The sequence below is a fragment of the Chanodichthys erythropterus genome, chromosome 19, assembly GCF_024489055.1.
Source record: "Chanodichthys erythropterus isolate Z2021 chromosome 19, ASM2448905v1, whole genome shotgun sequence".
NCBI classification, from domain to species: Eukaryota; Metazoa; Chordata; class Actinopteri; order Cypriniformes; family Xenocyprididae; genus Chanodichthys; species Chanodichthys erythropterus.
This window is the reverse complement of record NC_090239.1, coordinates 12,661,086-12,687,037: the sequence shown is the minus strand read 5'-3', so window position 1 is coordinate 12,687,037 and position 25,952 is coordinate 12,661,086. Positions and strand designations below refer to the sequence as shown.

General features: G+C 38.8%; 1 protein-coding gene across 12 annotated transcripts in view; it reads left to right on the top strand.

The window, feature by feature from the left end:
* The first annotated feature begins 8,090 nt into the window (after positions 1 to 8,090).
* tcf7l2 (transcription factor 7 like 2) overlaps positions 8,091 to 25,952 on the top strand; it is an 86,972-nt gene continuing 69,110 nt past the window's right edge. For 9 of the 12 annotated variants that reach the window (XM_067369714.1, XM_067369712.1, XM_067369710.1 and 6 more), the window contains exons 1-3: positions 8,091 to 8,662; positions 8,803 to 8,869; positions 9,018 to 9,142. In XM_067369714.1, coding sequence (XP_067225815.1) covers positions 8,474 to 8,662; positions 8,803 to 8,869; positions 9,018 to 9,142 — 381 coding nt within the window. In that variant the 5' untranslated portion in view covers positions 8,091 to 8,473. The remainder of the gene's footprint in view (positions 8,663 to 8,802; positions 8,870 to 9,017; positions 9,143 to 25,952) is intronic. The other 3 variants (XM_067369713.1, XM_067369706.1, XM_067369703.1) reach the window with 1 other exon arrangement.

Here is a 25,952-nt window from a genome sequence, read left to right as displayed (position 1 = left end):
TCTTACTGTATGTCAACAATGTCATATTTGTTTCTATTTTAAGGACTGAATAAAACTGAACTGAGACTTCCATCGAGTCTCCTGAGGTATGAAAGAGCGACCTGTTTCATTTCATTATGGATTGCTTAAATGCATTTAGAGCTGTATACATTTGATCCTGTTGTTTAGAGTGGAGCAGATGCATGTTCATGATGTAAAACACATCCTTCTGAGACTAATATCCATAGTCTACAGTTCAGACCCTCATGCACTATGATCTATGATAGCTGTCAGCCATTGCCCCTACTGCGTTGAAAACTTTTCCTGCTCTTTCTGCCTGGGAAACTGCCTGCTGTTTCCTGTATCTTGCTCAGGAAGAAGCTTTTCAGACACGTCCTTGAACCCAAAAATGAGAGGGCCTCTGCTAGAACAAATGTTCAGCAAATAATACACCCATATGAGGTCACCAGCAGAAAATAGGGTTAAAATAACAGCATCTATATCAGTATGTATATGCTTTTTGCCAGTTATTTTAATTTTTTTTTCTTCTCAAAAGTTTAAAACGAAAAATTCTCACAATCGTAAGGCTTAGGAATATTTAATTTTCCACTTCGCACACAGTTGAGCGTGCAAGCCTTTATTATACTCTATTATATCATATTATGCTATACTTAAGTATACTCCACTGACCATGAGTGTGGATGAACGTATTCGCGTGCGCGGACCTTTCTTTACAAGAGCTAAAATCCCATACATATGCGCTGTTGTCAGCTCAGTTGCAAAAATCCGGCTGCACATATGATGAAATTACATCATGCGAACTGTATCATACATCATCAGAATGTGGACAAGGGAAAAATACTTTCAGCATTAGAAAATAAAAATTGTCTATAGGGGCTTTCATGCTATGTAGTTATAGGATCTCAGTTATAGGAACTAGCCACCAGGGCAGTCCCCCAAGAACAACATTTTCCCCTAGGGCCATTTTCCTGGTTGCATTCGCACCGCCAGTAGGAACTCTGAAGTGACATAAGCTGGCCGACAGTGACATGATTTAAGCGCAGCGTGCAACAGCATTAACAATTGGAGGATGGAGGAGCCATTATCTGTTGAGAAATGAATAGACTACGGCATTGGTCCATCTATTGCTGTTTTCCATGTTTGTGGATTAAATATATGTAAAGTGTGTTTACACTGCTCTTAAAAATGTCAGGTGCCGGTGTTTCGTATGGCATGTGTTTGGCCAATCAATGTACACATACATCACTGGTAATTCCTATTGTGCTGGGTTAGACCCTACTCTGAAGTATTAGTCAATTTAGTCCCCCCAAAAGACGTTCCTACAACTAAAATCCTTCCCAGTTCCTAAGGTGCGATCACAGCAAAAAGTGGGTACTTCTGCCAATAGTTATAGGAACTATGAATACGTTCCTTTAAGCTGTATGGTACTTTAAACATGTTTGAAACCCCTACAAGGATGCATATGGAATATTTGTAAGCGTTCAATCAAATTTTGAATAAATAAATAAAAACATTTTAAGGGTTTCAAACATGTTTTTGTTATAAGATTTAAAGGTGCCATCGAATGTTTTTTTACAAGATATAATATAAGTCTAAGGTTTCCCCTGAATGTGTCTCTGAAGTTTCAGCTCAAAATACCACATAGATTTTTTTTAATTAATTTTTTTAACTGCCTATTGTGAGGCATAATTAGAAATGCGCCAATTCAGGCTGCGGCCCCTTTAATTGCTCGCACTCTCCGCCCCCTCCCGAGCTCTCGACTCTATCATTGCATAAACAAAGTTCACACAGCTAATATAACCCTCAAAATGGATCTTTACAAAGTGTTCGTCATGCATGCTGCATGCATACATCGGATTATGTGAGTATTGTATTTATTTGGATGTTTACATTGATTTTGAATGAGTTTGAGGCTGTGATCCATGGCTAATGGCTAATGTTACACTGTTGGAGAGATTTATAAAGAATGAAGTTGTGTTTATGAATTATACAGACTGCAAGTGTTTAATAATGAAAATAACGACGGCTCTTGTCTCTGTGAATACAGTAAGAAACAATGGTAACTTTAACCACATTTAACAGTACATTAGCAACATGCTAACATTTAGAAAGACAGTTTACAAATATCACTAAAGATATCATGTTATCATGGATCATGTCAGTTATTATTGCTCCATCTGCCATTTTTCGCTATTGTCCTTGCTTGCTTACCTAGTCTGTTGATTCAGCTGTGCACATCTCCAGACGTTAATACTGGCTGCCCTTGTGTAATGCCTTGAACATGGGCTGGCATATGCAAATATTGGGGGCATACATATTAATGATCCCGACTGTTACGTAACAGTCAGTGTTATGTTGAGATTCGCCTGTTTTTCTGAGGTATTTTAAACAAATGAGATTTATATAAGAAGGAGGAACTTTTAGTCCATTGTTTCAGTCATTTCCATGTACTGAAATCTTGTTATTTAACTATGCCAAGATAAATTCAATTTTTAATTCTAGGGCACCTTTAATGAAAATGCGATTTAAATAGTACATGTGAATTGATACTTTTTCACTTGAAAATAGAATAACCATTTCCATAATACACAAATGTTATCTAACAGGACATAAAGTATTAATTCATATAATTAAAAGTAGGGTTTGTTTTATTAATACTTTTTGTTATACTGGTTGAAACTCTCTTCTGATCACAATCAATAATTTAAGTGGTCTAAATATTATAACATTTACAAATATCTTCTGTGAAAATCTCAGGACCAAAAAAATTTTCTGTCCGAATGCAATGATATGATGTCCTTACCTGCCTGTCAACATGCACTTCCATACCTCCGTGCACCACACGTTCCGTGAGGCCATGCAGAGACTGTCACCAAGTGTCAAAAACAAACAGCAGCCACCATTTACAGTTCCTCCTGAATCAAAACAACGAGCTTACGCTGCGTTGAAGCCATGTCATAACATAGTTACAACCCGTGACTTTCTACCCGGAGCTGTTCACGTCCTCAGATTTATGCCTTTATATGGCAACACTATCAACGCTGAAAAGAATCTACAGCAGTCAAGTAGTACAAGTTAGAGCTCTGTAAGTTGGTTACGTTCATTATTATTGTAATGTTATATGGTTTGAGACATGAGGTAATTTAACACCATCTCTCGCGTGTGCTGTACATGTGTTTTAAAAAGGCGTGGCTTTGAAGAGGGAGAGTGGGATCTCATACTTTCAAAGGTTTGATTTTTTTTTTTTTTTTTCGCAAACAAAGCTAACTTGCTAGCCTCTCTGCAGTTGCCTACATGAATTTGTTAGTGTAAAAAAAAAATGTTCCAAAAATGTTTTTATTATTATTATTATGATCTACTATTGTTTTATTTTTATTATTAGAATAAAGTTATGTATAGTTGAGTAAAGAACCTTTGGGTTCTATATAGAACCCAAATGAACAAAGAGTGCCAGCTGGTGTTTGGCCCCATTTTGCTCCAGTTTCTGTGCTTCTCTAAAGCCAAAAAAAAAGATATCTACTCAACAAATTCAACTAATCTATTATAGAGAAGCACTCATAAATGGTAAATATTTAGATAACAGAGAGCACGGCAAGCTAAAACACAAGCTTTACAAAGATCCCAAGGACCTTATGTAATCATACAACATTAAGCTTTTTGTCTTTGCGACAAGCTGTTGTTGACATTAGTATAATTTATACAGACTATATGAAAACTGTGGGCTGGAATTGACTGACTGCTGAGAGAGAGAGAGAACATTTGATGCAGAGGCTGTGCTCGAGAGATAACTCTGGGGTCATAGGTTCATTCTCTGAGTAATGTAGGTTTGGTGTGATGTCAGAGAGTTTCCTCTGTGTGTGCCTTGGCTCCAATATTCGATGTGACCGCAGAGTTTAAGAGATGTAAGCACATACATACACACTGGTGCACCGCTTCAGGTGGCTACATGTTTGTATTGCTCCAAACCCAAACCTTGATAAATGGCTTTCGCATCCATGTATGAAAACGTCTGCTGTTTGTTTTGGAAAACAGATTCAGTGCTCCTCCTTTCCCAAATACATTTCCCACTATGGAGTAATTTGACAGACTCCAGGGGTGAGAGACATGTTCAGACGTAGTTAATGCCATGGATGGACTACAGTGTTTTCATTTACAAATGCATCAGTAGCCATACAGATTTTGGGATATCACATAAAAAAAAAAAAAACACAATGAATGGAAATGGCAAGATGTGCATAATAAATTCTAAAAATGTGCATATACGCTCAATTGAGGTGGATAAAAATTTTTTTTATCCGATAAAAAGACTACTACGGAAACACATTTACCGAATAAATCCCTCAATGAACAAAAAACTCACATGACTTTGACTCAACAGAGGATGTGATTGGATAACTGGACTAACCAGTGGACCAATTTCATTGCATAACATCTCAAATGTTGTTTTAGTTATTCTGCCAAAGTCTGTCATCAAAATGATTTGGTATAATGACCTACCTGAACTGTCTCGCACGATTGCATGCACAAACATCAGACATCTGAAAGCAAGATAGCATGACAGCATTTATTGCATTTCCTCTGGAAAAAAGAGCCACAGTGGCTTCCCCGATTGCAGCAACTTCCATTTTTTATTACAGATATTTTGTAGCAATTTCCCTGGAAGTGACAATTTTGTTATCTGGAACACATGGGATGGAAACTGGGCTTTATTCGCAAATGTTTTATGTGCACAATTTTGCGCACAAGTTAAATTGGCAACTTTGGATGGAAACATAGCTATTGATGTTATGGGTTTATATGACTAAATGTTGATGTGGCGGTCCAAGTTTCAAGATTCACAGAGCCAATTAAATGACACATCTCTGAGTCAAATCCTGTGATTCATAAAATAACAGAAAGAAAGATGCACTGTTTGACTTTGTTTGGAACTTTAATAATCTATTAACATTTCCATTCCATCAAAACTGATTTACTCTCACACACAAATGATCAGCGTGACTTTGTTCTGACTGTAATCTTTTCAAAATGCTGATGGTAACTCAATTAGTTTGATTCTGTCTGCCCTTAAAATATACATTATAAAATGAAACTTTGCATAATGTTGTAAAGAAAGTAATTTCCCTATTGTTGGTCTTTGCCTGCAAAACATGAAGATCCATTAGAATCGCATAATTGTGGTTAACCAAGTCATTATTCACAGGATAAAATTCAACTGAACTCAACCAGGAAAAAAATGCTAAAATGGTGTGCAGAGGCTCTCTCACAATGGGGAAATTTGCAATTGACTAAATGCGAAAAGGTTAAATGCCAAGTTCCACTTGTAAAAACTAAAAACTTTTTTTTCCTCTTTTTTGTTTTATTCAACTAGCTTAGAGGGGATCTGGCATAAATCAAGTTGTATTCACTATTAACCCAGCTTTTAAAATGCACATATTGTTACTCTGAAAACAACCGGGAAGACCATTAAGAGAGCCCATAATATGCTAATTAAGAACAGAGCCATTTCATCCAGCGCATGAACACACAGGCATTGTGGGTAATTAGCTGTATGCACAGACACAAAATCCTACCAGGTAACATTTTACACAGAACACAGTATAGAGATATAAGGGCAGTGTACAGAAAGAAATAATTGAATTGTCATTAACGGGACAAATTATTTTCTACTTTTGTTCCCTTGAGCATGATAAAATATCGTTGCGGAAAGAATAGGTCAGTCTGAACCGTGTTTTAACCCCTGGATTGGTCATAGGTTTAGATTCAGCAGGGGACTAAATAGAGCAAGGCTTGGCTTAGCAAGGCTGATAAAACGCACCCAATCTAAGTGAACTCTCAGTAACCTGCTGAGGCAATCCAGAGAGATGCTAGCTAGGAGCTCAGCTGCTTTGGTCTGGTATCTGCAGGCTCCAGACTTCTGAAGTCAAAAAGCAATGGGGCATCTTTCAGCTGCTGACAGCACATTTTAAATACTGAGTCGTTATTGTTCAATCATATTGACACTCTATAAGGATGTCTATCCCATAGATCTTATATTTATAAATAATTTCAAAGACTTTGAAGATGTGTCATGCTGCATTTTCTGCAACTTTTTGGGGGATTATTATTACAAATCATAAATATATAATCTGTGCTATGATTTGAGTATATGTAATATTATTCTGTTGCCAGTTCTTATGGTTGCTTATATTAAAATGCTCTTGTTGTATCGGGTGCAAATTTCATTTGCACGCAATGTATATCCATATTCATAAAACCATATTTTCATGTTTTTTTTTTCCAGTTTATTATATTATAAGAGCTATACTGCAAAGTCAGTTCAAAAGACTTTTCTGCATAATTCCATCAGTGAAATTCAGCTAGGAAAATGACTGAATCTTTCTGTTCACATTATCCAGCCACTGATACCTGTGTGACCTTGACTGTTACAAATGGATGTAAGGAAATGGCTAATTTAAAAATTAAACAAATAAGTAACCAAATAATGTTAACGTTAAAAAGAAACATTATGAGTCAGCGAACTAATAAAAAACACAGAGGATGTCTTTTGAAATATATTTCTTAAAAAAAAAAAAAAAAAAAGGTTCAGTGGGGTTCTATGTAGAACTCTAGGGATCTTGACTCAATTAAAAAAAATGCTTTATGCAAAAATGTTCTATATAAGGAGAAATGTCGTAAATGATTGCATAGCTAATACATTCATATTTAACACATTATTGCAATTTTTCTAGTGATAAAGTATGTTTATGAGCTGTTTAATACATAGAATTTAATTAAAATGATGCTAAATTAATTAATTAACACTAAATCCATAGATAATCCCATGATGGAACCCCTAAAATTTACTATATATATGAAGCACCTGACATCACCATTTAAGGTTCTATATAGAACATCTTCTAAGAGTGTAGTTCATACAATTTTATATATTATATGCTTTATTCCAATACATAAAATAACAAACCATAAGCATATACCCTCCAAGAAATGCAAAAAAGTTTGCCCTCGCATTTTTGCAGAGAAGAGACGCGAGAGCAAGGATATTCAACCCCCACCCCCCTTGTCTTTATTCATAATGAATACAGGTTATTCAGCCTCAATTAGCCCGTGCACACACTCCAGCCTGTCTGTCTCAAAACCAACCTATTTCTAATACTGGCCTATATATATATATATATATATATATATATATATATATATATATATATATATATATATATATATATATATATATATATATATATATATATATATATATATATATATATACATACACACAAACAATACATTATATATTCAAATATATACACAATATGATACAATGTACACACACAAAACAGTTCTGCATTATATCATATTGTGTTATATATAGTGTATAATATGTGTATTATATACATTACATATTTAATGTATTTTTATGTATAAATATATTCAGATACATAGCATTGTATGCATATATCTATGCGTGTGTGTATAATATACAAACATACATGTGCATATTTAGGCACATAAAATTATGCTGCAGTGATATGTTACACTTGTTGACCACTTTCAGTTTAATCAGTGATGACATAATTTATTGTGACAAGTTAAATAGATTGAAAAAAAAAATGTTGACATAATGAATATGTAGAATAATGTCAGTCTGTTCTGCAATTGATCACATTTAAAACGCCCATAAAAACAGCTACATGTCATTTGAATGATTGCTTCATATTTTCCCTGGCTTGAGTAAAATGTTAAATAGGTTTGATTTGGAGCAATTCAGAGTTTATTCTCATTTGAGTTGAAGTTTGGAGGGAGTGGGGTTATTTCAGCCCACTAGCACATCCTAAAACAACTGCAGAAAATAAGGAAACCCGTATGATTCTAGCTGTGCGCCGTTTCACAGCTCAGATACATACAGACTATCGCACAAGTGTCTTCCGCCTATTTTCCCATTCATTCCTGTACAAAAGCAAACAGGGGCGACTCGCTTTAACTGTCCTGCTCTCTTCACCAAAAGCTCTTTTCCTCTCCCTCTCTCTGTTTCTCTCTCTCTCTTTCGCTCTCGTTCAAGCCCTTTTCCCCCTCCAGTACTTTTTCCTGCCCCTCTCTATTTATGAAAACGTCACTTCAAGTCCCTCCCTGTTTGAATCTCATTAGTTTTTTTCTTGTGTGTTTCTCCCTGTCAATAATCCCGAATCCAGACTCTCTCTATTTCCATCCCTCTCTATCTGTCAATCAGCGCCGCCTTTGAACTGAAAACCACTCCGACCAACTTCAACTCCCTCAATCCGAGCGCCTCAGCTCCGTCTCCGGCTTCTGTTTCTGCCAAGATTGCCCTCTTCTTTTTGAGTTTTGAACACTCACCCAGCCAAACGCCACTGCGAGTCCCTAAACTTAAAACTCGGGATTCGGGGATCACACCAAGATCAAGGGTTTAAAAACTTTTGGGTGTTTTGGCCCCCCGCAAAATTAGCGCTCCTCGGGAAAAATGCCGCAGCTGAACGGCGGTGGAGGGGACGATCTGGGTGCGAACGATGAAATGATTTCCTTCAAAGACGAAGGCGAGCAGGAGGAAAAGATTTCGGAGAACTCTTCAGCAGAAAGGGATTTAGCAGATGTCAAGTCTTCTCTTGTAAACGAGTCGGAAACGAATCAAAACAGCTCTTCGGATTCCGAGGTAAGTGACAAATAACCGCGAATCCGCGACTTGTCCAGAAGTTTACATGCACATTTCTTGTTTAAACACGCTGCTAACTAGCTAACGATCTCCTCGCTGTGATTATTCAATGCATTCCCTGTGTTTCGTTGCATTTCAAGGCGGAAAGACGGCCTCCGCCTAGATCTGAAAGTTTCAGAGACAAAACAAGAGAAAGTTTAGAGGAGGGTGAGTGCTTGTTTTCTCTAAATCATCTTTTTTGCACAGGACAACAACACTGTGCTTCGGTTCCGTTTGCCTCTTCACTTACGTACAAAGTTTTTGGGAATGTAACTTAAACTAAAAGTTTTCCTCTTTTTCCCCCCCGCCATGTTAGCTGCGAAAAGGCAAGATGGAGGGCTGTTCAAGAGCCCACCGTACCCGGGCTATCCATTTATAATGATTCCCGACCTCACGAGCCCGTACCTCCCGAACGGATCGCTTTCACCGACCGCTCGCACAGTAAGTGTTTTTAACGTGTTTCTGCAGCCACATGCACGTAGCTAAAACACCACGTCCATGTTTAGGAATTGCTTTGGTCGGCTAGTGAACTTCTGCCACAATTCACTCTGCACTGTACAGTGGCATGCCGCTCGCGCGGATACACTGTCGCCCTGAACGAGCGCTGCCCGCGAGCGCGTGAACAGACCCGCGCGAGCGGCAAGTACAGTGGAACGCATAATGCTCTTTAATGACGTGCACAAACACACAGCCACAGCTACTTTTAACTGTTATTATTTCCTTTAATTTTCCTCGACTATATATGCATACTTGCCAGGTTATCTCTGCTTTATATTTTGCCTTTTTACACTATTATTTATTTTTAATTGTGTGCTTGGATAACTAGTGGATTAGCTCGTTTGCTTTAAACTGGACATTTAACTTACAGTAGCGTATGTCTCGGAATTCATAAAACTGAAATGTTTGACCATTTTATTATTATTATTATTAATATTATCCTTGTTTTTGTTATTATTATTATTATTATCATCGTTGTTGTTGTTGTTGTTCAAAATAAGGCGTTTCTGATATTTAACATTTAACCCTAACAATTTAAAGCTTAATTTTAATTGAAGCTAACATTTTTATGTAAAATCAAAGTGATGTCATAATTATGTTCTGCGTTTTTTCTGCCACCTAGAATTGAAAATTGACAAAGTATTGACAGTTTAAATGATGGATGCTGTTATGACATGATGATGAAAACATTTGTACAATGTGGAATTAGTCATTTATCTGAGCTAATTTATGAGTAATTTATCCAAGCTTAACATAATGTCGCTTGTGTTATTTAAAGAATTCAGTGCACATAAATGTTAATGCCAAAGAGCATCATGGGAAATGTTTATGGTAATTAGTGGAAGTCAGTCAATGAATTTGTGATTGTCAGAATGAAAGCACAATATTGCTCATATGATTGAGTGTAGTCAAATATTAGACTGTAGTGTTAGAAATATTTTAAAATTAATAAACATTTGATTTAAATGCACATTAAATATAATGTATTTTATGTTTGCATTAACATTTTGTCATGGCATGATGGACTTTTTGTTTAGAGCATGCAATAGGTTGAATAACATGTAATAGGAATATATGTGTGATATTTCAGTGTAAATAGAGATTGTTGTTTATTTTATCTTTGCATAGTTGTCTGGCACCAGGAAGAATTAGTAGGTTAATTTTTTTATTCACGATTGATATTTTATATATATTTAAATGTCATTGTTGTAGAAATAACATAAAAAGGATAAGGAAAATTGTGCAGTATAACCTTGCTGTCATTCCTGATTTTCATAATCAGCTCCAGGTTTAATCTGAAACGTGAAGGTGCGCTTTATGACAATGACATGTGGTGTAACCTGAAATTACGTAAATGACTACATTCAAAATGTACTGCTGTGAAATTTTGTATATATTTTATTTTTTTTTTATAAGGCAATTCTCCTGTTTCTAGTATCAGTGAACATTTTTGTAGAAACATCTCTGGCTGTTTGTGTTTGTCACTGATATTGCGTGCTTCCCAAAACATGCCTTTTTGCTTAATCTGTTTTTCACTTGCTGGTAATTTCTTTACTGATGTAAATGCACATTAGAAACATTCACATATAAACAAAAGCACAAAAAAATTATGAAAGCATCAGTATGACCACTGCAACTGTGCATAAATTAGACAGAATATGAAAGATGTATTTGACACATAAGCGTGTCTTCTGTATGGTAGGTAAGAATCTCAGAGATGCTGCTACCAGAGCTCATAGTCTGATAGTTCCTCTTCCTGCTGAGATGGAGCCCTGTCTAAATCGCTGGCTTATTCATTTTTGGCTACTGAGAATAAATTTAGCAATCTCCCATGGAAGTAGGATCATTGTTTGATTTCCTCCCCTAGTCAGTCTAGGTCAGTTCTGGCCCTCTAGCCAAAATATTAAACCCATAGATATAATGAATTTCTTTATAGTTGTACGTTGTAATGTTTGATCTCTTACTGTAACGAGGCCTACAGATCTCAGTCTTTGACATCGTGCTGTAGTCCTTCACCCCGCTTCTTTGCCATGAGGTCTGCTACCTATGAGCTGCCTGGGCGTCCGACCCACACCGCTTTGAAGTTGAAAGCCGTTGTATTCATAAACGCATTACTTAAGTAGAGGATAAATAATTCACCTGAGCATCGATTAGCTGTCGCTCCGTTTAACGAATGCACAGGGCTTGTTGGGTTTTGCTGCAGATGATGTGCTTTTTAGAATTTCTTAGCTTTTTCCTTTTTTCTATTTTTTTTAAATCTCAATTGTATTAAATTTATCAGATGATAATATCCAGTTTTATTGCATTTGTATATATTTATTGAACCAGTGTTTTGATTTCAGGATACATTTGCTACTTCCACATTATTTAAGTCGGATGCTGGTGTAAATGGTTGATATCAGAGATGCCCTTTTTTTTATATTTATATATATATTATTTTATTTACATAGGCCTTGTGTCAGCTGAATTTCCCTGATGGCTTGTTCTTGCTATAGTGATGAAATGCTTTTCCTTAGTGTGTGTTTGAGTGAAGGCAGAGAGCGAGTTTAATTCATCTGACCTCTGAGAGCTGTAATAGCGAGGAGTTTGTATTTCCAACCACCTCAATCGGAGAAGCTTTATGATGATTTGGTAGCATTTAGCAATTTGACAATGCCCTCTTTTTTTTCCACTCTAAAAACTGCAGACAATAGCTACTCTTCCCCCTTTCATCGAGAGCAGTTTGCGTGGCGGACACACGGCTGCGGACACACTCTCCGTGTGTGTTGTGGTTGGAAAGGTGCTGGGTTAACTGGGTGGCTGTAGGCTAAAATCACACCTCAACAGGTCTGAGGAGAGGGGGAAAGCGAGGTAGAGCAGAGGTCTGGCCGGCTGAGTTCTGGCAGGGGGCTTTATGTCCGTAAATCCGCTGGGTTTATTTACTGCCTCTCTGACTTATGAATGTTAAGATATTTGACGCCACCCCTGGCCCCATAATTCCTTAGGCCTGCAGACTTTTGGCAGAGGTTTCAGGTTTCAACGTATAATTATGCATAGTTTAAAAAAGGAACAAAATATAAAAAAAGACAAACTTGCAACACCCAAATTAACTCTCCGCTATTTGGAGCAAAGAAATAGAGATGCATGGTGGAGGCCTGGAATATTGTTTACAATTTTTTTTTAGTAGAATATTTTAATTTATAATTTAATTTAAAATGTAATAAATTGATTTTGCGTTTTAAATCAATTAATTTCAAATTGTAATTTTTACTAAAGATGCATTCATCCCTCGTGTAGCCTCGCATGTACATATTTTAATAAACCATGTCTGAATCTTTTTAGGCTAAGACGTCAATAACAATGGTTTATCGTATGGATTATGTGTGCTGAATAGCCTGTCGTGTGAGGTGCAGGAGATAGTTTAATACGGATTTACAGGGATAGACTCATACCTTATCAAATTGGCTTTACATGTTAATGGCCCCTAATTGCTATCCGCAGGGGGCTCACCGAGCTACGCGCTCGCGTTTTGTGCCGCTCTCCACAAAATACACTCCCAGTTTATTTAGAAGGTTGCCATCCTTTTGTTTTGCAAATCACTTTTGTTTACAAAGAATGGCGGAAGGCAGCAAGGCTCTCTCTTTCTCTCCCTCCACCACTCTTTCCTTCTCCTCCTTTTCTTTTTCCCTCCTCCTCCCATCCTACACACACACACACACACACAAAAAATAAAAAACCCCAAAAGGTTTCTGTTTGCTAGGGCTTGATAAACACCCATAAAAAAAGTGCAATCTGTTTTGGATTTGTGCAAGTTAAGTTTGGGGAGCAAAGTTTGGCACCATTAAACTGAAAGCGGGGCCTGTGAGACATTAGCGGCGCACAGCACATTCTCAGGGCTTAATTAGTCCAAACTGTAATTGTTCATGGTCTGCCAATAGGAGTAATGCTCAGGAAGAGTGGAGTTGCACTAAATCGGCCCATGGTTTTTAAAACAATAAATCACTCGCATATTTGTGTCGTGATTCAGATAGAGTCCCGACCTCTCCCATCTCGACATGTGGTAAATTGTAAAGTCAATGAATCGCAGATGTGGGTGGGGGGGTCGGAGGGGGTGGGCCGTGAAAGAGTACAGTACGGTTTTGTTAGTGCTTGGTAAATGAATGGAAAAGGTTTGTGCTGTAAATATTTACTGAGATGTTTTTTTTTTTTTTCTTCTTCTGCTTGCCGTGCTCAATTGTCTTACGTTGATGATTTTGGCAGGCTGCTCTCTATGATCGTGTGTGAAAATAACCTGGTGTTTTTTTTGTTTCTCTCTTTCTCCCTGTGTCACGCTGGTGTTTTTTAAGGCAGCATTGTGTATACACAATGTTCTGCACTAGTTCAGTAGTTAATGAAGGTTTCTTGTTCGGATGTGGACTGTTAAGAATTTCCTAATCGCATCGCAAATAAATAGAAGTAGACAATTTTTTCCAATTTTATCGGATGCCACAGTTGTCTTTTTCTTGATTTCGCATTTGTTTTTAAAGCTGCAAACGCAATCCTGTCCTGTAACTGATAAATGGGGAACTCAGATAAATGCTGTTGTAAATTCTCTGTCTCATGGAGCTGCATTGGCTTAGCAGCTGTGTGTTGTTGACCCCGCCCCTCACCTCTCTCCTCTTCACCATTTATTTCCATACACAAAGATCAACACAAAGATTGTACTGTACGTCTGGAATGCAACTTTTGTCATCTGTTAAATATAGTCCTACTGATGGCCTACACGCTGAGGGGCTCCTGAAACATGGAAATGAAATTACTCTTTCTGTGCACATGCACCGCGTGCAGGCCTGTGCAGCTGTATGATAGCTGCGTGTGAATTCTTATATGACGGGCAGATTTTACTGATGGGGGTTTGTGATGGGGGTGACAGCACCGGTGTTGAGGCCTTCTGAGTCAATGACTATTAAATATCCATTGATTACAAGAAGTGCAAGAATTTAAATGCAAGTTTCCAAATGAAAATCTATGAAAGTACTGGCATTTGCATACAATTTGGCAGATGATGTAATTTTCAATCCTAATACACAAATATATGGGTAAATGTTTATATGTTAAGAGCCCAGACCTTTTTTTTTATGATACAAACTAGTGTTTTGTTCACAACTGAAATTTTCACATATTTGCTTCGATATAGTTTAATCTACAGTAAACATTTCTGTTTCAGTATTCAAGAGTGAGTTAGATCATTAATATTGATTGTATAATATATGAGTTAGATCATTAACATTTTATAAATACAATTAGCTATTTCAGATTTTTATTTTAAGTCAATGTGTGTGTGTGTGTGTGTGTATATATATATATATATATATATATATATATATATATATATATATATATATATATATATATATATATATATATATATATAGTTCTATATGATCTTTGGAAATAATTTTCTGCATTCTGGCTATAAAAAGCAACTGAACATTTCCACTGTTGTTGCCCAGAAAAGAAAAAAAAAATGCAGATCATTAAACACTTTTTTGTGAAATTGGTGTGGCATGTTGTCAGACTGAATGCAGACTATGAAAGACTTTTTCAGGAAAGCTTTATTAAACAATTATGAAAAGGGAAAAATGTAAAAGGGAAACATACAAAGATATAATATTTTGGCCAACAAATGTTATAATTTGTGGATTTTTATAATCCACTACATTTAAAATATATGTGACCGCTTGCTTGACCCAATAAAAATGTGACAACTTGCTCTAACAAATCTATTTTCAATATATAGGCCTAGTTGATTTATTTTATTTCAGAATGTATGCTAGTGTGGTTTTGTGTTCACAGTAAAATAAATTATGATCATTTGCAGGACAGAACCCCTCTCAATTAAATCATCATTTTAGATTTAATATTCAGAACTTTATTGTAAATCTTATTGTGAAGGAATGTTTTGCTTTGCTTGTTTTAGAGAAGTTTACCATGTGCAGTATGCTGGACTGGAGCAGGGGATTATGAAAAGCGGGAAAAAGCGAGGTCGATTTGCCCGCCATGGCATAGTGGGGGATATGGAAGACGGAGAGGAGGGAGATGCACAAAGACAGTCTGAATAGGGCGCATAATTGCTGCTAATGTGGGAGCAATGAGAGTGGCGACAGTTCCTGGTTAGATTTCCAAACAATAGAGCCCCCAGGCATTTATCTACTAAGAAAAAAAAATGAAGGATAGAAAAAACACAGCAGGGCCTGAAAAACGACAAGGAGGAGGTGACAAGTTTATAGTCATGTTTGATGGACAGGCCTTGTGTGTGGCATTTTTTTCCCCCCTTCCTCCTCCTTTAACTTTTTTTTTTTAATGAATCAGGCTAAGTTATTAATGCTTCCTGATTCCCGCTTCGTCATCAAAATGTCGGCTGGAAGTTCTCCAGCACAGAGGCTTGGGTGACGCTGGCGGAATTTGGTTGCACTGGGCTTTTGTTTGGATTGGAACATGCTCGGGTTGGGCCAAAGTGCACACACATGCTCTCTGGAGCTGCCATCTAACTTGTATGCTTAATGATAGGAGTGAGCAAGTTTCCATTGAAAGAGCATGTGTTTGTCTTGTGCTCATTGGCGCAAAGTCTTTTTACTGTACATCATTCGTTATCAGACTTTAAAACATTATGATTGAAATTGTCACGTGGATCACTAGTACAGAAAACACAATGACATCAGAGTATGTGGTAAATATTCTCCTCTGATAAAAAAGCCTGATAAAGTGACCATTACACAGGAAATCTGTCACTGATGTACATTTTCAGTTAAACTTCTACACAGAGCTTCAACAGTAAAACAAATAAAAACCTGTCGGCATCTATTTTTAAACACAAAAGTAGGACAAATTTATCTTCATTAAGGCATGTTATTGAAGCTTCTAAAAAAAGATGAAGCCTGACCAGTCCCTGTTTTGCTTCTGTATTTATTATTCCGTCCTGTGAAATGTTTCTCTTTGATAAGGAAGTGAGCTAATTTAATATGACACTGACAAGTTTGTCTTCTACCTCTGATTGCAAATTGAGATTCTATAACATTGCATTGCAGAAGGTGAAATCCTGTTTACTTCGATAATCTGAATTAATTCCTGTAGATATGTTGGGATCGTTTTGTATGGGTAAAGCACATAATTGAGAAAGTAATAGGTGATAAAACTCAGCCCATGTATTTTTAATCTTCTAATTAAACTTTTAATTGCCAAGGGATAAACTCTGAGCTGGGCCCAGAGTGTGTGTGCGTGTGGATGCGCGTGTGCTTGTCTGTTCACTAATGAGTTTATTGCATGCTTGTTTCTAGCAAAGGTTCTGCATTCAGAACTGAACAAAAGGTGAAGGAGATTTTCTACCAGGGTTGAAGGAAATTAATCCGCTAATCTGGGTTTTATATTAAGATTAGAGGTACAACAGGCCAATATTTGCATGCGTTAACAGAGATAGGTGCTTTATGAACTATAAAACATGTTTTTGAGTTGTTGTTTTTTTTTTTTTTTTTTTTTTTTTTTTTTGTAGAGATCTTCCCGTATCTGAAGATAACCATCCCCTATGTTAAATAACGGGCTTGCGATGATGTTCCTGGAACCTTGCATTATGCTATTTCATTGGCCATATCCTGCTCAATGGCTTTCAAACAATATAGATAATATTTCAGCTGATTAGCATTGTACGTTGACACATGGTTGAATACCAGTTTTGCCATGTTGATGTGTCTGAGGATAAAGCTCACATAGGGACTCGAATCAAATTATAGGGAATTGTCAACACTTCCAGTGTACACATTAAATGTTTTTAGCACAGACTGTAGGAAATGTTGGTTTGTTTGTTTGTACGTTTCACCCTTAAGGATTAGCCTGGATCAACTGTCGCTAGCTACATCTCATTAGAGGATGGTGTGAACACTCAGTACGGTCGATTCTAAAACGTAGGGAATTGACTTCCCTCGCTGAACGAATTGTCAATTGCGTTGTGAGCGAGGGGTATAATTGAATGGAGGTGTATCTTTGGCCAGCTTCCCCTAGGGCTCTGTGAGTCTGATCAGTGTTAGCCAGAGGTGGTAGATGTGGTGTCTGATTGCAACCAATGTCCTTTCACAGTGTTAAGATCTGAACGCTGACATAGAGGATGTGTAATTCAGCAGCATAGAGATGATGACTGCTCGCCAGTCATAGTGAATAGTGATCTCTCTCCACCAGCTATCTGGTGAACGGAAAGATTTAGCAATGAGTAGGAGTGATTTATAAGGAAAGAGGTTTTAATCCTGACCTGGAGCTGTTTTCTTTAGCCAGCAATCAGTTTAAGCAACGCTGGAATGGAATAGGCGAGCGACAGCGGCAGTGTGCCGTTTGTCTAGATGCCCTTTAGAACCGGCAGTTTTTCTTTATCTTCAGCTTTACGGCTCCTGTATCTTTATGGGCCGTCACGCTTTGCATTTTTCAAATATCAATAAAGATAAGTTGCCTGCTTTGTCATAGCATGGGGCGTCGAAGTGAAAGATTTCAGGTCACAGAGAGGAAAAATTATCCAGAGTTTGAGAACTATGTTGAGAACCATGAAAGCTTTAATCTTAAAAATGGTCTGGTTTTTATGTAGAAGCCTTGACTTCACTCATTCGTTGTGTTGAATGATGTATGTGAAGTTTCTTAACTGTGTGTGCTGTCTTACAGTATGGGAGGTGGGAGTGGGTCGTCTTAGTCCAGATCTTGAGGTCTGTGGGGAAGGAAGTCCCACAGTGTTTACATAGCCCAATTGTCCTGTGGGCCCTGGAGTGTCTAATGCACTACTGTTCAAACACTTGTGAGCGCACAGATGACCCCTGCAACAGCCTTCGACACAAGTGTTGTGTTGGGCTAACGGAGTGTGTGTGAGAAATTCAGGGTCTGTAGTTGCAAGCCACATTTACTGGAGATGCTGTTTGCTAGCACCTAGTGGTGTGGATGAGCGGTACTAAAAAGCTGTGGAGCTCAATTCATCTCAGTAAGCAGGATGACTGAGAGATAGAGAGACTGGGGAGGGTGTGGGGTGGTTTAAGAGCGACAGAAGATCCCCTTGCTACAAACCCTGCCTGTGGGGAAGCCAGACATTGACATACGGGGGAGTCATCAAACTAATTGTTGTTTGAATTACCTGTTATGATCCAATGACAAATCTCCTCTTCTCCTGCCATTGGAGCAGAAAATGTAGCCTGGATTGGCATGATGTTAGCAAGTGTGTAAACCGCGCTTCAACAAGATGGATAAATGCAATTATTGGCTAGGCCAGGAGAGGGAAAATCCATTTAAAGCCCGAAACGCTAACCAGGGGCCGTGGTTAATTCATTTGTCCAATTTGTGGGTGATGTACGAGTGTCGTGGCACATTAGTCAAGGAGAGTGTGTGCATGGGTTTGCGTGTGTGTGTGTGTTTGTCTCAACCAGGGGGATTGTGGATGTTTAGTTGGAGCTGTCTCCTTGTGGCTGACTCCCCGAAGCCCCTCCTTTTTCCCATCAACCCCCCTCCTCTTCCTCCGCCTGTCATTTCAGTGGATAATACAAATGGGGCATGAGCTCTCAAATGACAAAAAGATGCACTGAGAGCAAAAGAGCAGGATTGCGGTTCAAATGAGCCGGGGAGAGGGCCACGCTCCGTAGGGTGGCTCACAGAACGTGGCTTAACACACCCCTAGAGTCTTCAATCATGACTAGTCTACCAACTAAATCACTCAGGGTGTGAGGAAGACAGGTTGAGGAAGCAGTACCGGGTCAGAAGCTTAGTCATGCTGAAGTAGGGCCCTCATTGACCTAGTTTGACGATGACATTCTCCCTGAACTCTCCTTGTTTTTACAATTAAGTTACAATTACTGTATAGAGGCTGCTATTTACTCAAGGCACGCAAAGCTGAGGCCACTATCACAGGCAGCTTACCATCACCTCTGCATGCCCATTTCCGTCCATCTCATTATCCTTCTGAAGGGCACGAAAGTATTGACCAACACTTTGAACAGAACTGTTGTCTTCCACTTTAGGATTTGCGAAGAGAAAGTCTTCGCAATCCTAAAGTGGAACTAGGGACTTTCTCTTTTTGTAACTTTACTTGGGTAAACAAGAGTTCCTCTCCATAGGCATGTCAATCTGCCTGGCTTTCACACTATTGATTTAGAGTGGATGAATATCCTCTACTCCATTAATGTAAAGTCTCGTTGGTGAGAAACCACTTGACGGTTACGCAAGATTTGTGGTATGCAAACACCGTGGTCAGAGCCAGGGGAACTCTATGAGGAAAAAGGCATCGGTTTACAGAGCTCGGCCACAGATTGAACCAAAGTCTTTTGTTAACAAGGTGAACACAGCAAAGGTTTTGAAAGCAGAAAGACGTTCAGGTGCCCTTTGCCAAAGAGTCTGTGCTCGGGTGGTTGAGGACATGAGGAAGGTTTTAGATCTGGTCACCTGACTGTGTGCTTCTCAGGCTATGAGGTCAGGAAATCGGAGCCGGCGAGGAAGCAGCTGGCCCTGTGCCGTTCTCACAGCTGCTGTGTGGCCTTACACACTCGACGCACTCGCCTCCTGAGATCGGACTCCAGGAGTGCAACCGCACACTTGAGGAGAACCACTCATGTTGCTTTTTGTGGTCAGATCTTACTGATGCTACTTAAGTCTGTGCAAATTTTATGTTGACAGTCATTTGGTTGCAAATTTCTTCTGCCTTATTACAGAACAGAGAACCAAAGATGCTTTGGCGGATGTGACTGCTGTTCCCTGAAATTCTGTGGCTATTTTCAAAAACCTCTCTTTTTAGTAGCATTTATGTTAGTAATTTCCGGCTTCCTCCCGACTGCCTCCTCCTGATGATAAATTATGATTAATTCTGCTTTGTGTGTACCAGGAACCCCCCTCCCCCATCTCCTTCATAACTGGTTGGTCCCCTTTGCAGAGCTCTTTAGGTCCTTTTCAAGTTCTCTTCAGGTCCTTTTCCAGGTCCTTTTCCGGTATCTCCCACATGTTTTCATGCAAGAACACATGCAGTCAGCAGCCTATTGACTAATATTTAGGAAAGGATTAAAAAAAAAAGTTTGGAAGTTTTCTGGGTGCTACTTAGATCACTTTACAGTAACGGACATGCCTCGAGATGCAACAGCTTTGGTTTGTAGGGAATCTGCCAGTCTTTTTAGGGCCAAGCAGGGGACAATATTTTCAAACAGCTATTCTATATGAACTAATTTGAGCTGGTCTTAAAATAATTGGATTTAGTGACAGAGTTGTTGTCTTAAGCTATGACCCTATGCCCTCTGCCTTATGGTAGCTAAGGAACAATAATTAAAACCCTCTGGGAGCACAAAGAAAAACTTCTGCCTTCGCCGCGTTGTGTTTTATGAAATGGAAAATGTTAGTGTTACGTTATGGTGTGGCCTGTCCCCCAATGGTTAAATGTAGATTTACTGCTCTAGTGTTGGGCTGAGGAGCTGCTCCCATCTGCGGCACGAAGTCTAGCCACCCAGCATGGAATACTACACCCTGGGCCCCAGCCAGAACATGCACCAATCAGACTTACATTAACACCAAGCAACACAACAGGTGAGCAATCAGGCCCTGCTGCAAGCCAAGATTATGGTCCCCAAATATTTTTATTGACTTTATTATGGCTCATATAGTCATGACTCTGACTGAGTTTGGAGTTTTGTATTCTGTCAAAAACAATTTTATGGGAATTGTTTGTTTATTGGCACCAAGGTGCGTCTCTTTCCCAAACGATGTCGCAAGCTGTAATTTATGTTGAGGGACTGATTGGGAGATTGCATAGTTTAACGCTCGGGGTGCTGTGGTCTGGGACTCTGGAAGAGGCGACCGCTAATTGTTTACAGAAGTCATGGGCAGAGGAAAAGAAGAGGGAGAGACACGGAGAAAGAAAGAGTGAGTGAGGGAATGAGCAAGAGAAAGAATGAATGGGCTCTGGCAGCAAGGTTGTGGACTGAATCTCTGTGTTTGGTTTTCAGGAAAGAGTGGATTCTTGGGATGTTCCCCAAAGACAAACGGCGGTGCCGAGCAAAGCTCATAAACCAAACGCACTGGCTCTTTTAAGAGAAGAACTCTCGTCACTTCTCAATTGTGCTTGTTATGTGGTTTACCAAACCAAGTTGGTTGGAAATGTCTTGTCCAGTAGAGGAATCATTTTTTTTGTTTGTTTGTTTTTTTCCACAACGGATAATAACAGTCTGCATTTGCTTGCACTGATTAGAATATTATTCATTTAAAACAGACCCAGCTTCCACTTCCCATCTTCACGCCTTCTTGATCTCTGTCACAGATGCTCAACAGGAGGGCACATCTGCTTTCGCTAGCTTCTCGTGAAAATCCCGCTCGGCGGTGTTGTTCAGTTTTGGTATAATTTAGCAAATAACATCAGTAATGATTCAATTGGGCATAAAGTCATTGGGTGACAGTCTGTTTGCCATCTGTCTGATGGGATTACTGTTTCTGTGTAATTAAAAGTGTGACCCTGTGGGGAGGGTGGTGGAAGGCACGAGTCTGAGTGGTACACCCGCTAAAAGGAGGAGGAGGAGGGGCGGCAAGGACCTCAGTTCAGCGCTAAAGATAGTATGCGCAACAGAGCGCTGCAGAAGTGCCAAGCTCTTTACATGGATGTGCACATGTGTGTCAAACCCCTGGCTCGTTTAACTTCAATTTAGTTGGGTAGAGCAGACACCCAAAGTCTGAGTGATCCCTGTGTGCAGGCAGTGTGTCAGAGGGAGGTGGGGATGCGGGCTCCTGCTTTTACTCTGATTTCACCTGGGGTTTTGTTTGGACTCTTGAGCCTCAGTTTCCCTTGGACACTTTCCAGAGACTACAAGCCTGGCTTTTTTCAAGGCACCCTCAGAACCAAAGTGAAAGGCCCTGGTCAGGCCTGGAATTGGATTTCAGATTTGATCTTGTTGTGTGTAGTAAACAGAACATTAAAGGCAAGAACATGGTACCTAATGAGTGGATGTGTGTCTGGGTGTGTTTGAGTGATGCATCCCTGTCACTGCCCAAATCAACAACATCCTTGATTTTCTTCTTATGTCTTTATACATACATTTACATACTTTATTTATTTATAATAATAAAGATTAGATTAGATCAGATTCAAGAATGTTACTATTATTATTATTATTGTGATATTGTTTCTAATAATAAAATAGTAGTAGTAGAAATATAACAGTAATTATTATATAAACAATTAATTGTTTATATATTTTATTGTTTGATATTTTTTCCATGTATACGTCTTTCTACTCCTTTATTCATACACCAACAGGATGTGGGTCTGAAAAAGACATTAGAAAAGTAACCAGAAAAGACAGGATGGCGTGTCTCGATCCTTCCGTCTGTCCGAAAAATAAAGTTTGGTGAAGAAAAATACTTACACAAAAATAACTGGTTTAATTAGCATGGCTGGCTATGGCGCTGACTCGGTGTGGTTGACCGGGCATGACCGAGGTGGCACTGGCCATGGGCATAGGGCCAAACATACAGGGAAATTACAGGGTTCTCAGTCAAGAAATAGAGCCTGCACTGCCTCCTTCTCACATTTTGCCATATCTCTAACATGGCTCCATATTTTAGCATGCAATAACCCTTGACCTGTTTTCTGGACCTCTTTATCTTTCCCCCCCACTTCTCCATATTCTGTCTGCTTTTCTCATACAGCCTCTTCATTTCTGCATTTTGGTCCTTTTCTTACTTTCTCCTCCCCTGTAATTCTGTCTTTTCTTACTTTCTCCTCCCCTGTAATTCTCTCTCCTCCCAGTGTGCACTCTGATTACCTCTCCAAACTGGCAATAAGTTGATTGCTTTACAGAGATGATGTAAGCCCCTGCCCTAGGGTACATCAGGTTGGCTTTCGCCTGCTTTATCTTGTAAAGCCTAAATTAACAGCTGGTTTGGTTTGAGTTCTTCTGGATCTGACTAAAGGATTAGACTTCGTTCTCATGTGAGTCAATCTGGTTTGATTTATTGCAGGTCTATCAAAAAAGATCAATGGAGGCCCTTTTGAAAGTAAATCCTTAATCGCTCTTTGCTCTTACGTGTCATCATTGTGAGTTTTCTCTCCCTCTCTCTCTCCCTCGTTCTCATTCCCTGCCTGTCTTCCTCCAGCTCTCATTTCTCCTCGCCTTTTTTCTGTCTCATCTCGGGAATACGGCGATCGGGAGTGTCAGTGGTATTTTGTTGTTATACGGGATGGATTTTTTTGCTCTCATTAGCCGTCCATCACCACAGCTCAAATTGAAGCCCAGCTTTGCTGGCGCAGGCCCCGATGGTGGCTCGCTGCATATTTTTATCGCAGCGCAAATCTACCTGTACGTGTCTACACATCCCAATGCCTGTAAAACCTAGGCATGAATACGAGTATAATCATTTAAAAAAAATCTATACCCAAATATACCTTAAAGGGGGCTTATTTTCAGCAGTAACTTGTGGTATGATTGGTCAGCAGTTTGCATCAGCGATGAACATGGTGCAACTAAGGCCATGTGTCCAAGGCTAGCATATTTTTCCAATTGTTTTCAATGGGAGCACTGCATTTTTAAAGCATTGAGCATAGCGAGGCGTTGAGTGTTTTTTATTGGTTGCTGAGAGATAAAGAATGCTCAACTTTGGGTAAAATGCAGCTCTCATCACTGTCACTTTGTACTCAGCTGACCAATCACAATGGTGGAGGGGCGGGACAAATACAACACAGACCAACCACCACATTCTGCATGTACAACGTCAACAGATGACAACAGCAAGCATAATAATGGAACAAAATAAATTAAAACAAGTGCCAGAGCAAATACTTTACATTGTATTGACATTTTTATATAGAAACAATACAGAAACAAACCATATGTGAAATGAGATACTAACACTCCTGCGAATATTCCGTATCATAGCAAGTGAGGTGCCTCAACTGAAAAAAAGAAAGCACTGTGCTGCCGAAGCGCTCATAGCTAGGCATTTTCAGCAAAGAGCCTAGCGTTTTCATCTGGCTAAAACACTTTGGTGGACAAAATGCGGTGTTACATAACTAAAGAGGAGCACCATTTGGGTGAACCTATTGATTCAGACGGTTAGTATTAATGAACTTCAAAAAATGAGTGACATTCATTTATAGTCTGAAAAAATAACGAGAGGCGATGCAATAGCCAAAGACACCCAGCTGGGACAAATTTACATAAGTAATGACAACAAGTTAAGCAGCAGCCCCTGGATGACCTGGAAAGTGAAACAGGATCTGCTTGTCTTTAATATTCCTCCCCTCTCATTCCCACTTTCTTTCACTTGTTCCTTCTCTCCTCCATTCTTTTAACAACAGGCCTATTATCCACACTCATTTTTTTCCTCCCTCTCAAGGCCATGACTCTTAAAGAATCTGGTGCTCGAGCAGAGACACTAGCACAGCCTGCCTGACAGGAAGCCTCACATAAACACTGACCCACTACGACTGGTCAGATAGTATCTGTGTGTTTAAAAAAAGGATCACATATGCTGTTTTCAAACACAGGTGAAGAGGAATGAGTGAGTTGGTCAGGATTGCAAAGCGGTAGAAATGATATTGTTGTGCAACTTATAGTGAGTGACTAAGAATTCAAGGTCCAGAGAAAATGTGTCTCTTTCTTTTCTTCATGAAGTGTTATCTGTGGTGCTGTACCAAGTGGCACACTTGTGATCTCAATGACTTGCAAAAGTCACATTTAAAGTCCTTAATAGGGCCTATAATGCCCCTTTTACAATATGTAATATAAGTCTCTGGTGTCCCCATAATGTGTCTGTGTTTCAACTCAAAATACCCCACAGGTCATTTATTATAGTTTGCCAAATTTGCTCCTATTTGGGTGTGAGCAAAAACACACCGTTTTGTGTGTGTCCCTTTAAATGCAAATGAGCTGCTCCAAAAAATGACGATTGTCAGTAATTGTGTTCAGCCATACATTGTTCAAACCGGAGTCAAACACTGATAAAGAAACTCATTAAGAATTTACAACTTTCTAGAATGCAACTAGTTGTTTCAGAATGGTTAGTGAATAAATTTATGTATTTGCTGTGGAGTTGATTCAACTCATCGACTATCATCTGCCATCATGTTACTCTTTTGTGCAAATGCAGTGTTCAATTGACCCTCATTTGTGAAGCAGTCTGGCGTAAAATGACAGCATGGCAACAACACTCTACTACAACAACTCTTCCTCCTCTCTAAAGCAAGCCCAACATGGCCTCACCCCCTTTGTTGCGTGTTCTTGGGGGGCAGGGTTTATTTAAATTTGGGGGTTTGTGATGTCACCAACCCAAGAAGAAGCTTGTTGTAGTCCCTACCAGGAGTTTGTTGTATTCATTAAACAGCGAATTCTTTAAAAGAAAATATCTCCCTTTGCATTGAACTCTGAGCGTCGTAACTTTTCAGATGTTGTTTATTCAACAGCAACATTACACACTAACTAAAGTTAAAAAAGTGAAAGCATAATTAACCACCCCTTTAAAACTGTAGGGTGTCCTGTTTGTGATTATAGGTTTCAGAAAGATTATTTTATTCAATTAGTTCATTTGTTAATTTCAATGAACCTATAAAAAAAAGATTAATTGATTTTACATGCGTAACATGTAAAAGTTTTTGTAGTGAAATTAATATTTAGTTAAAAAGCTTATTTTACATGTTTTCAAGTAAATTAAATACATTTCAAAAATAAAAACGGTTAGTCATCACTTGAGTGTTTACAGAAGTCCCTGCATCATTATAATTTTTTTTTTTTGGTAGCAAAATGCAAATTTT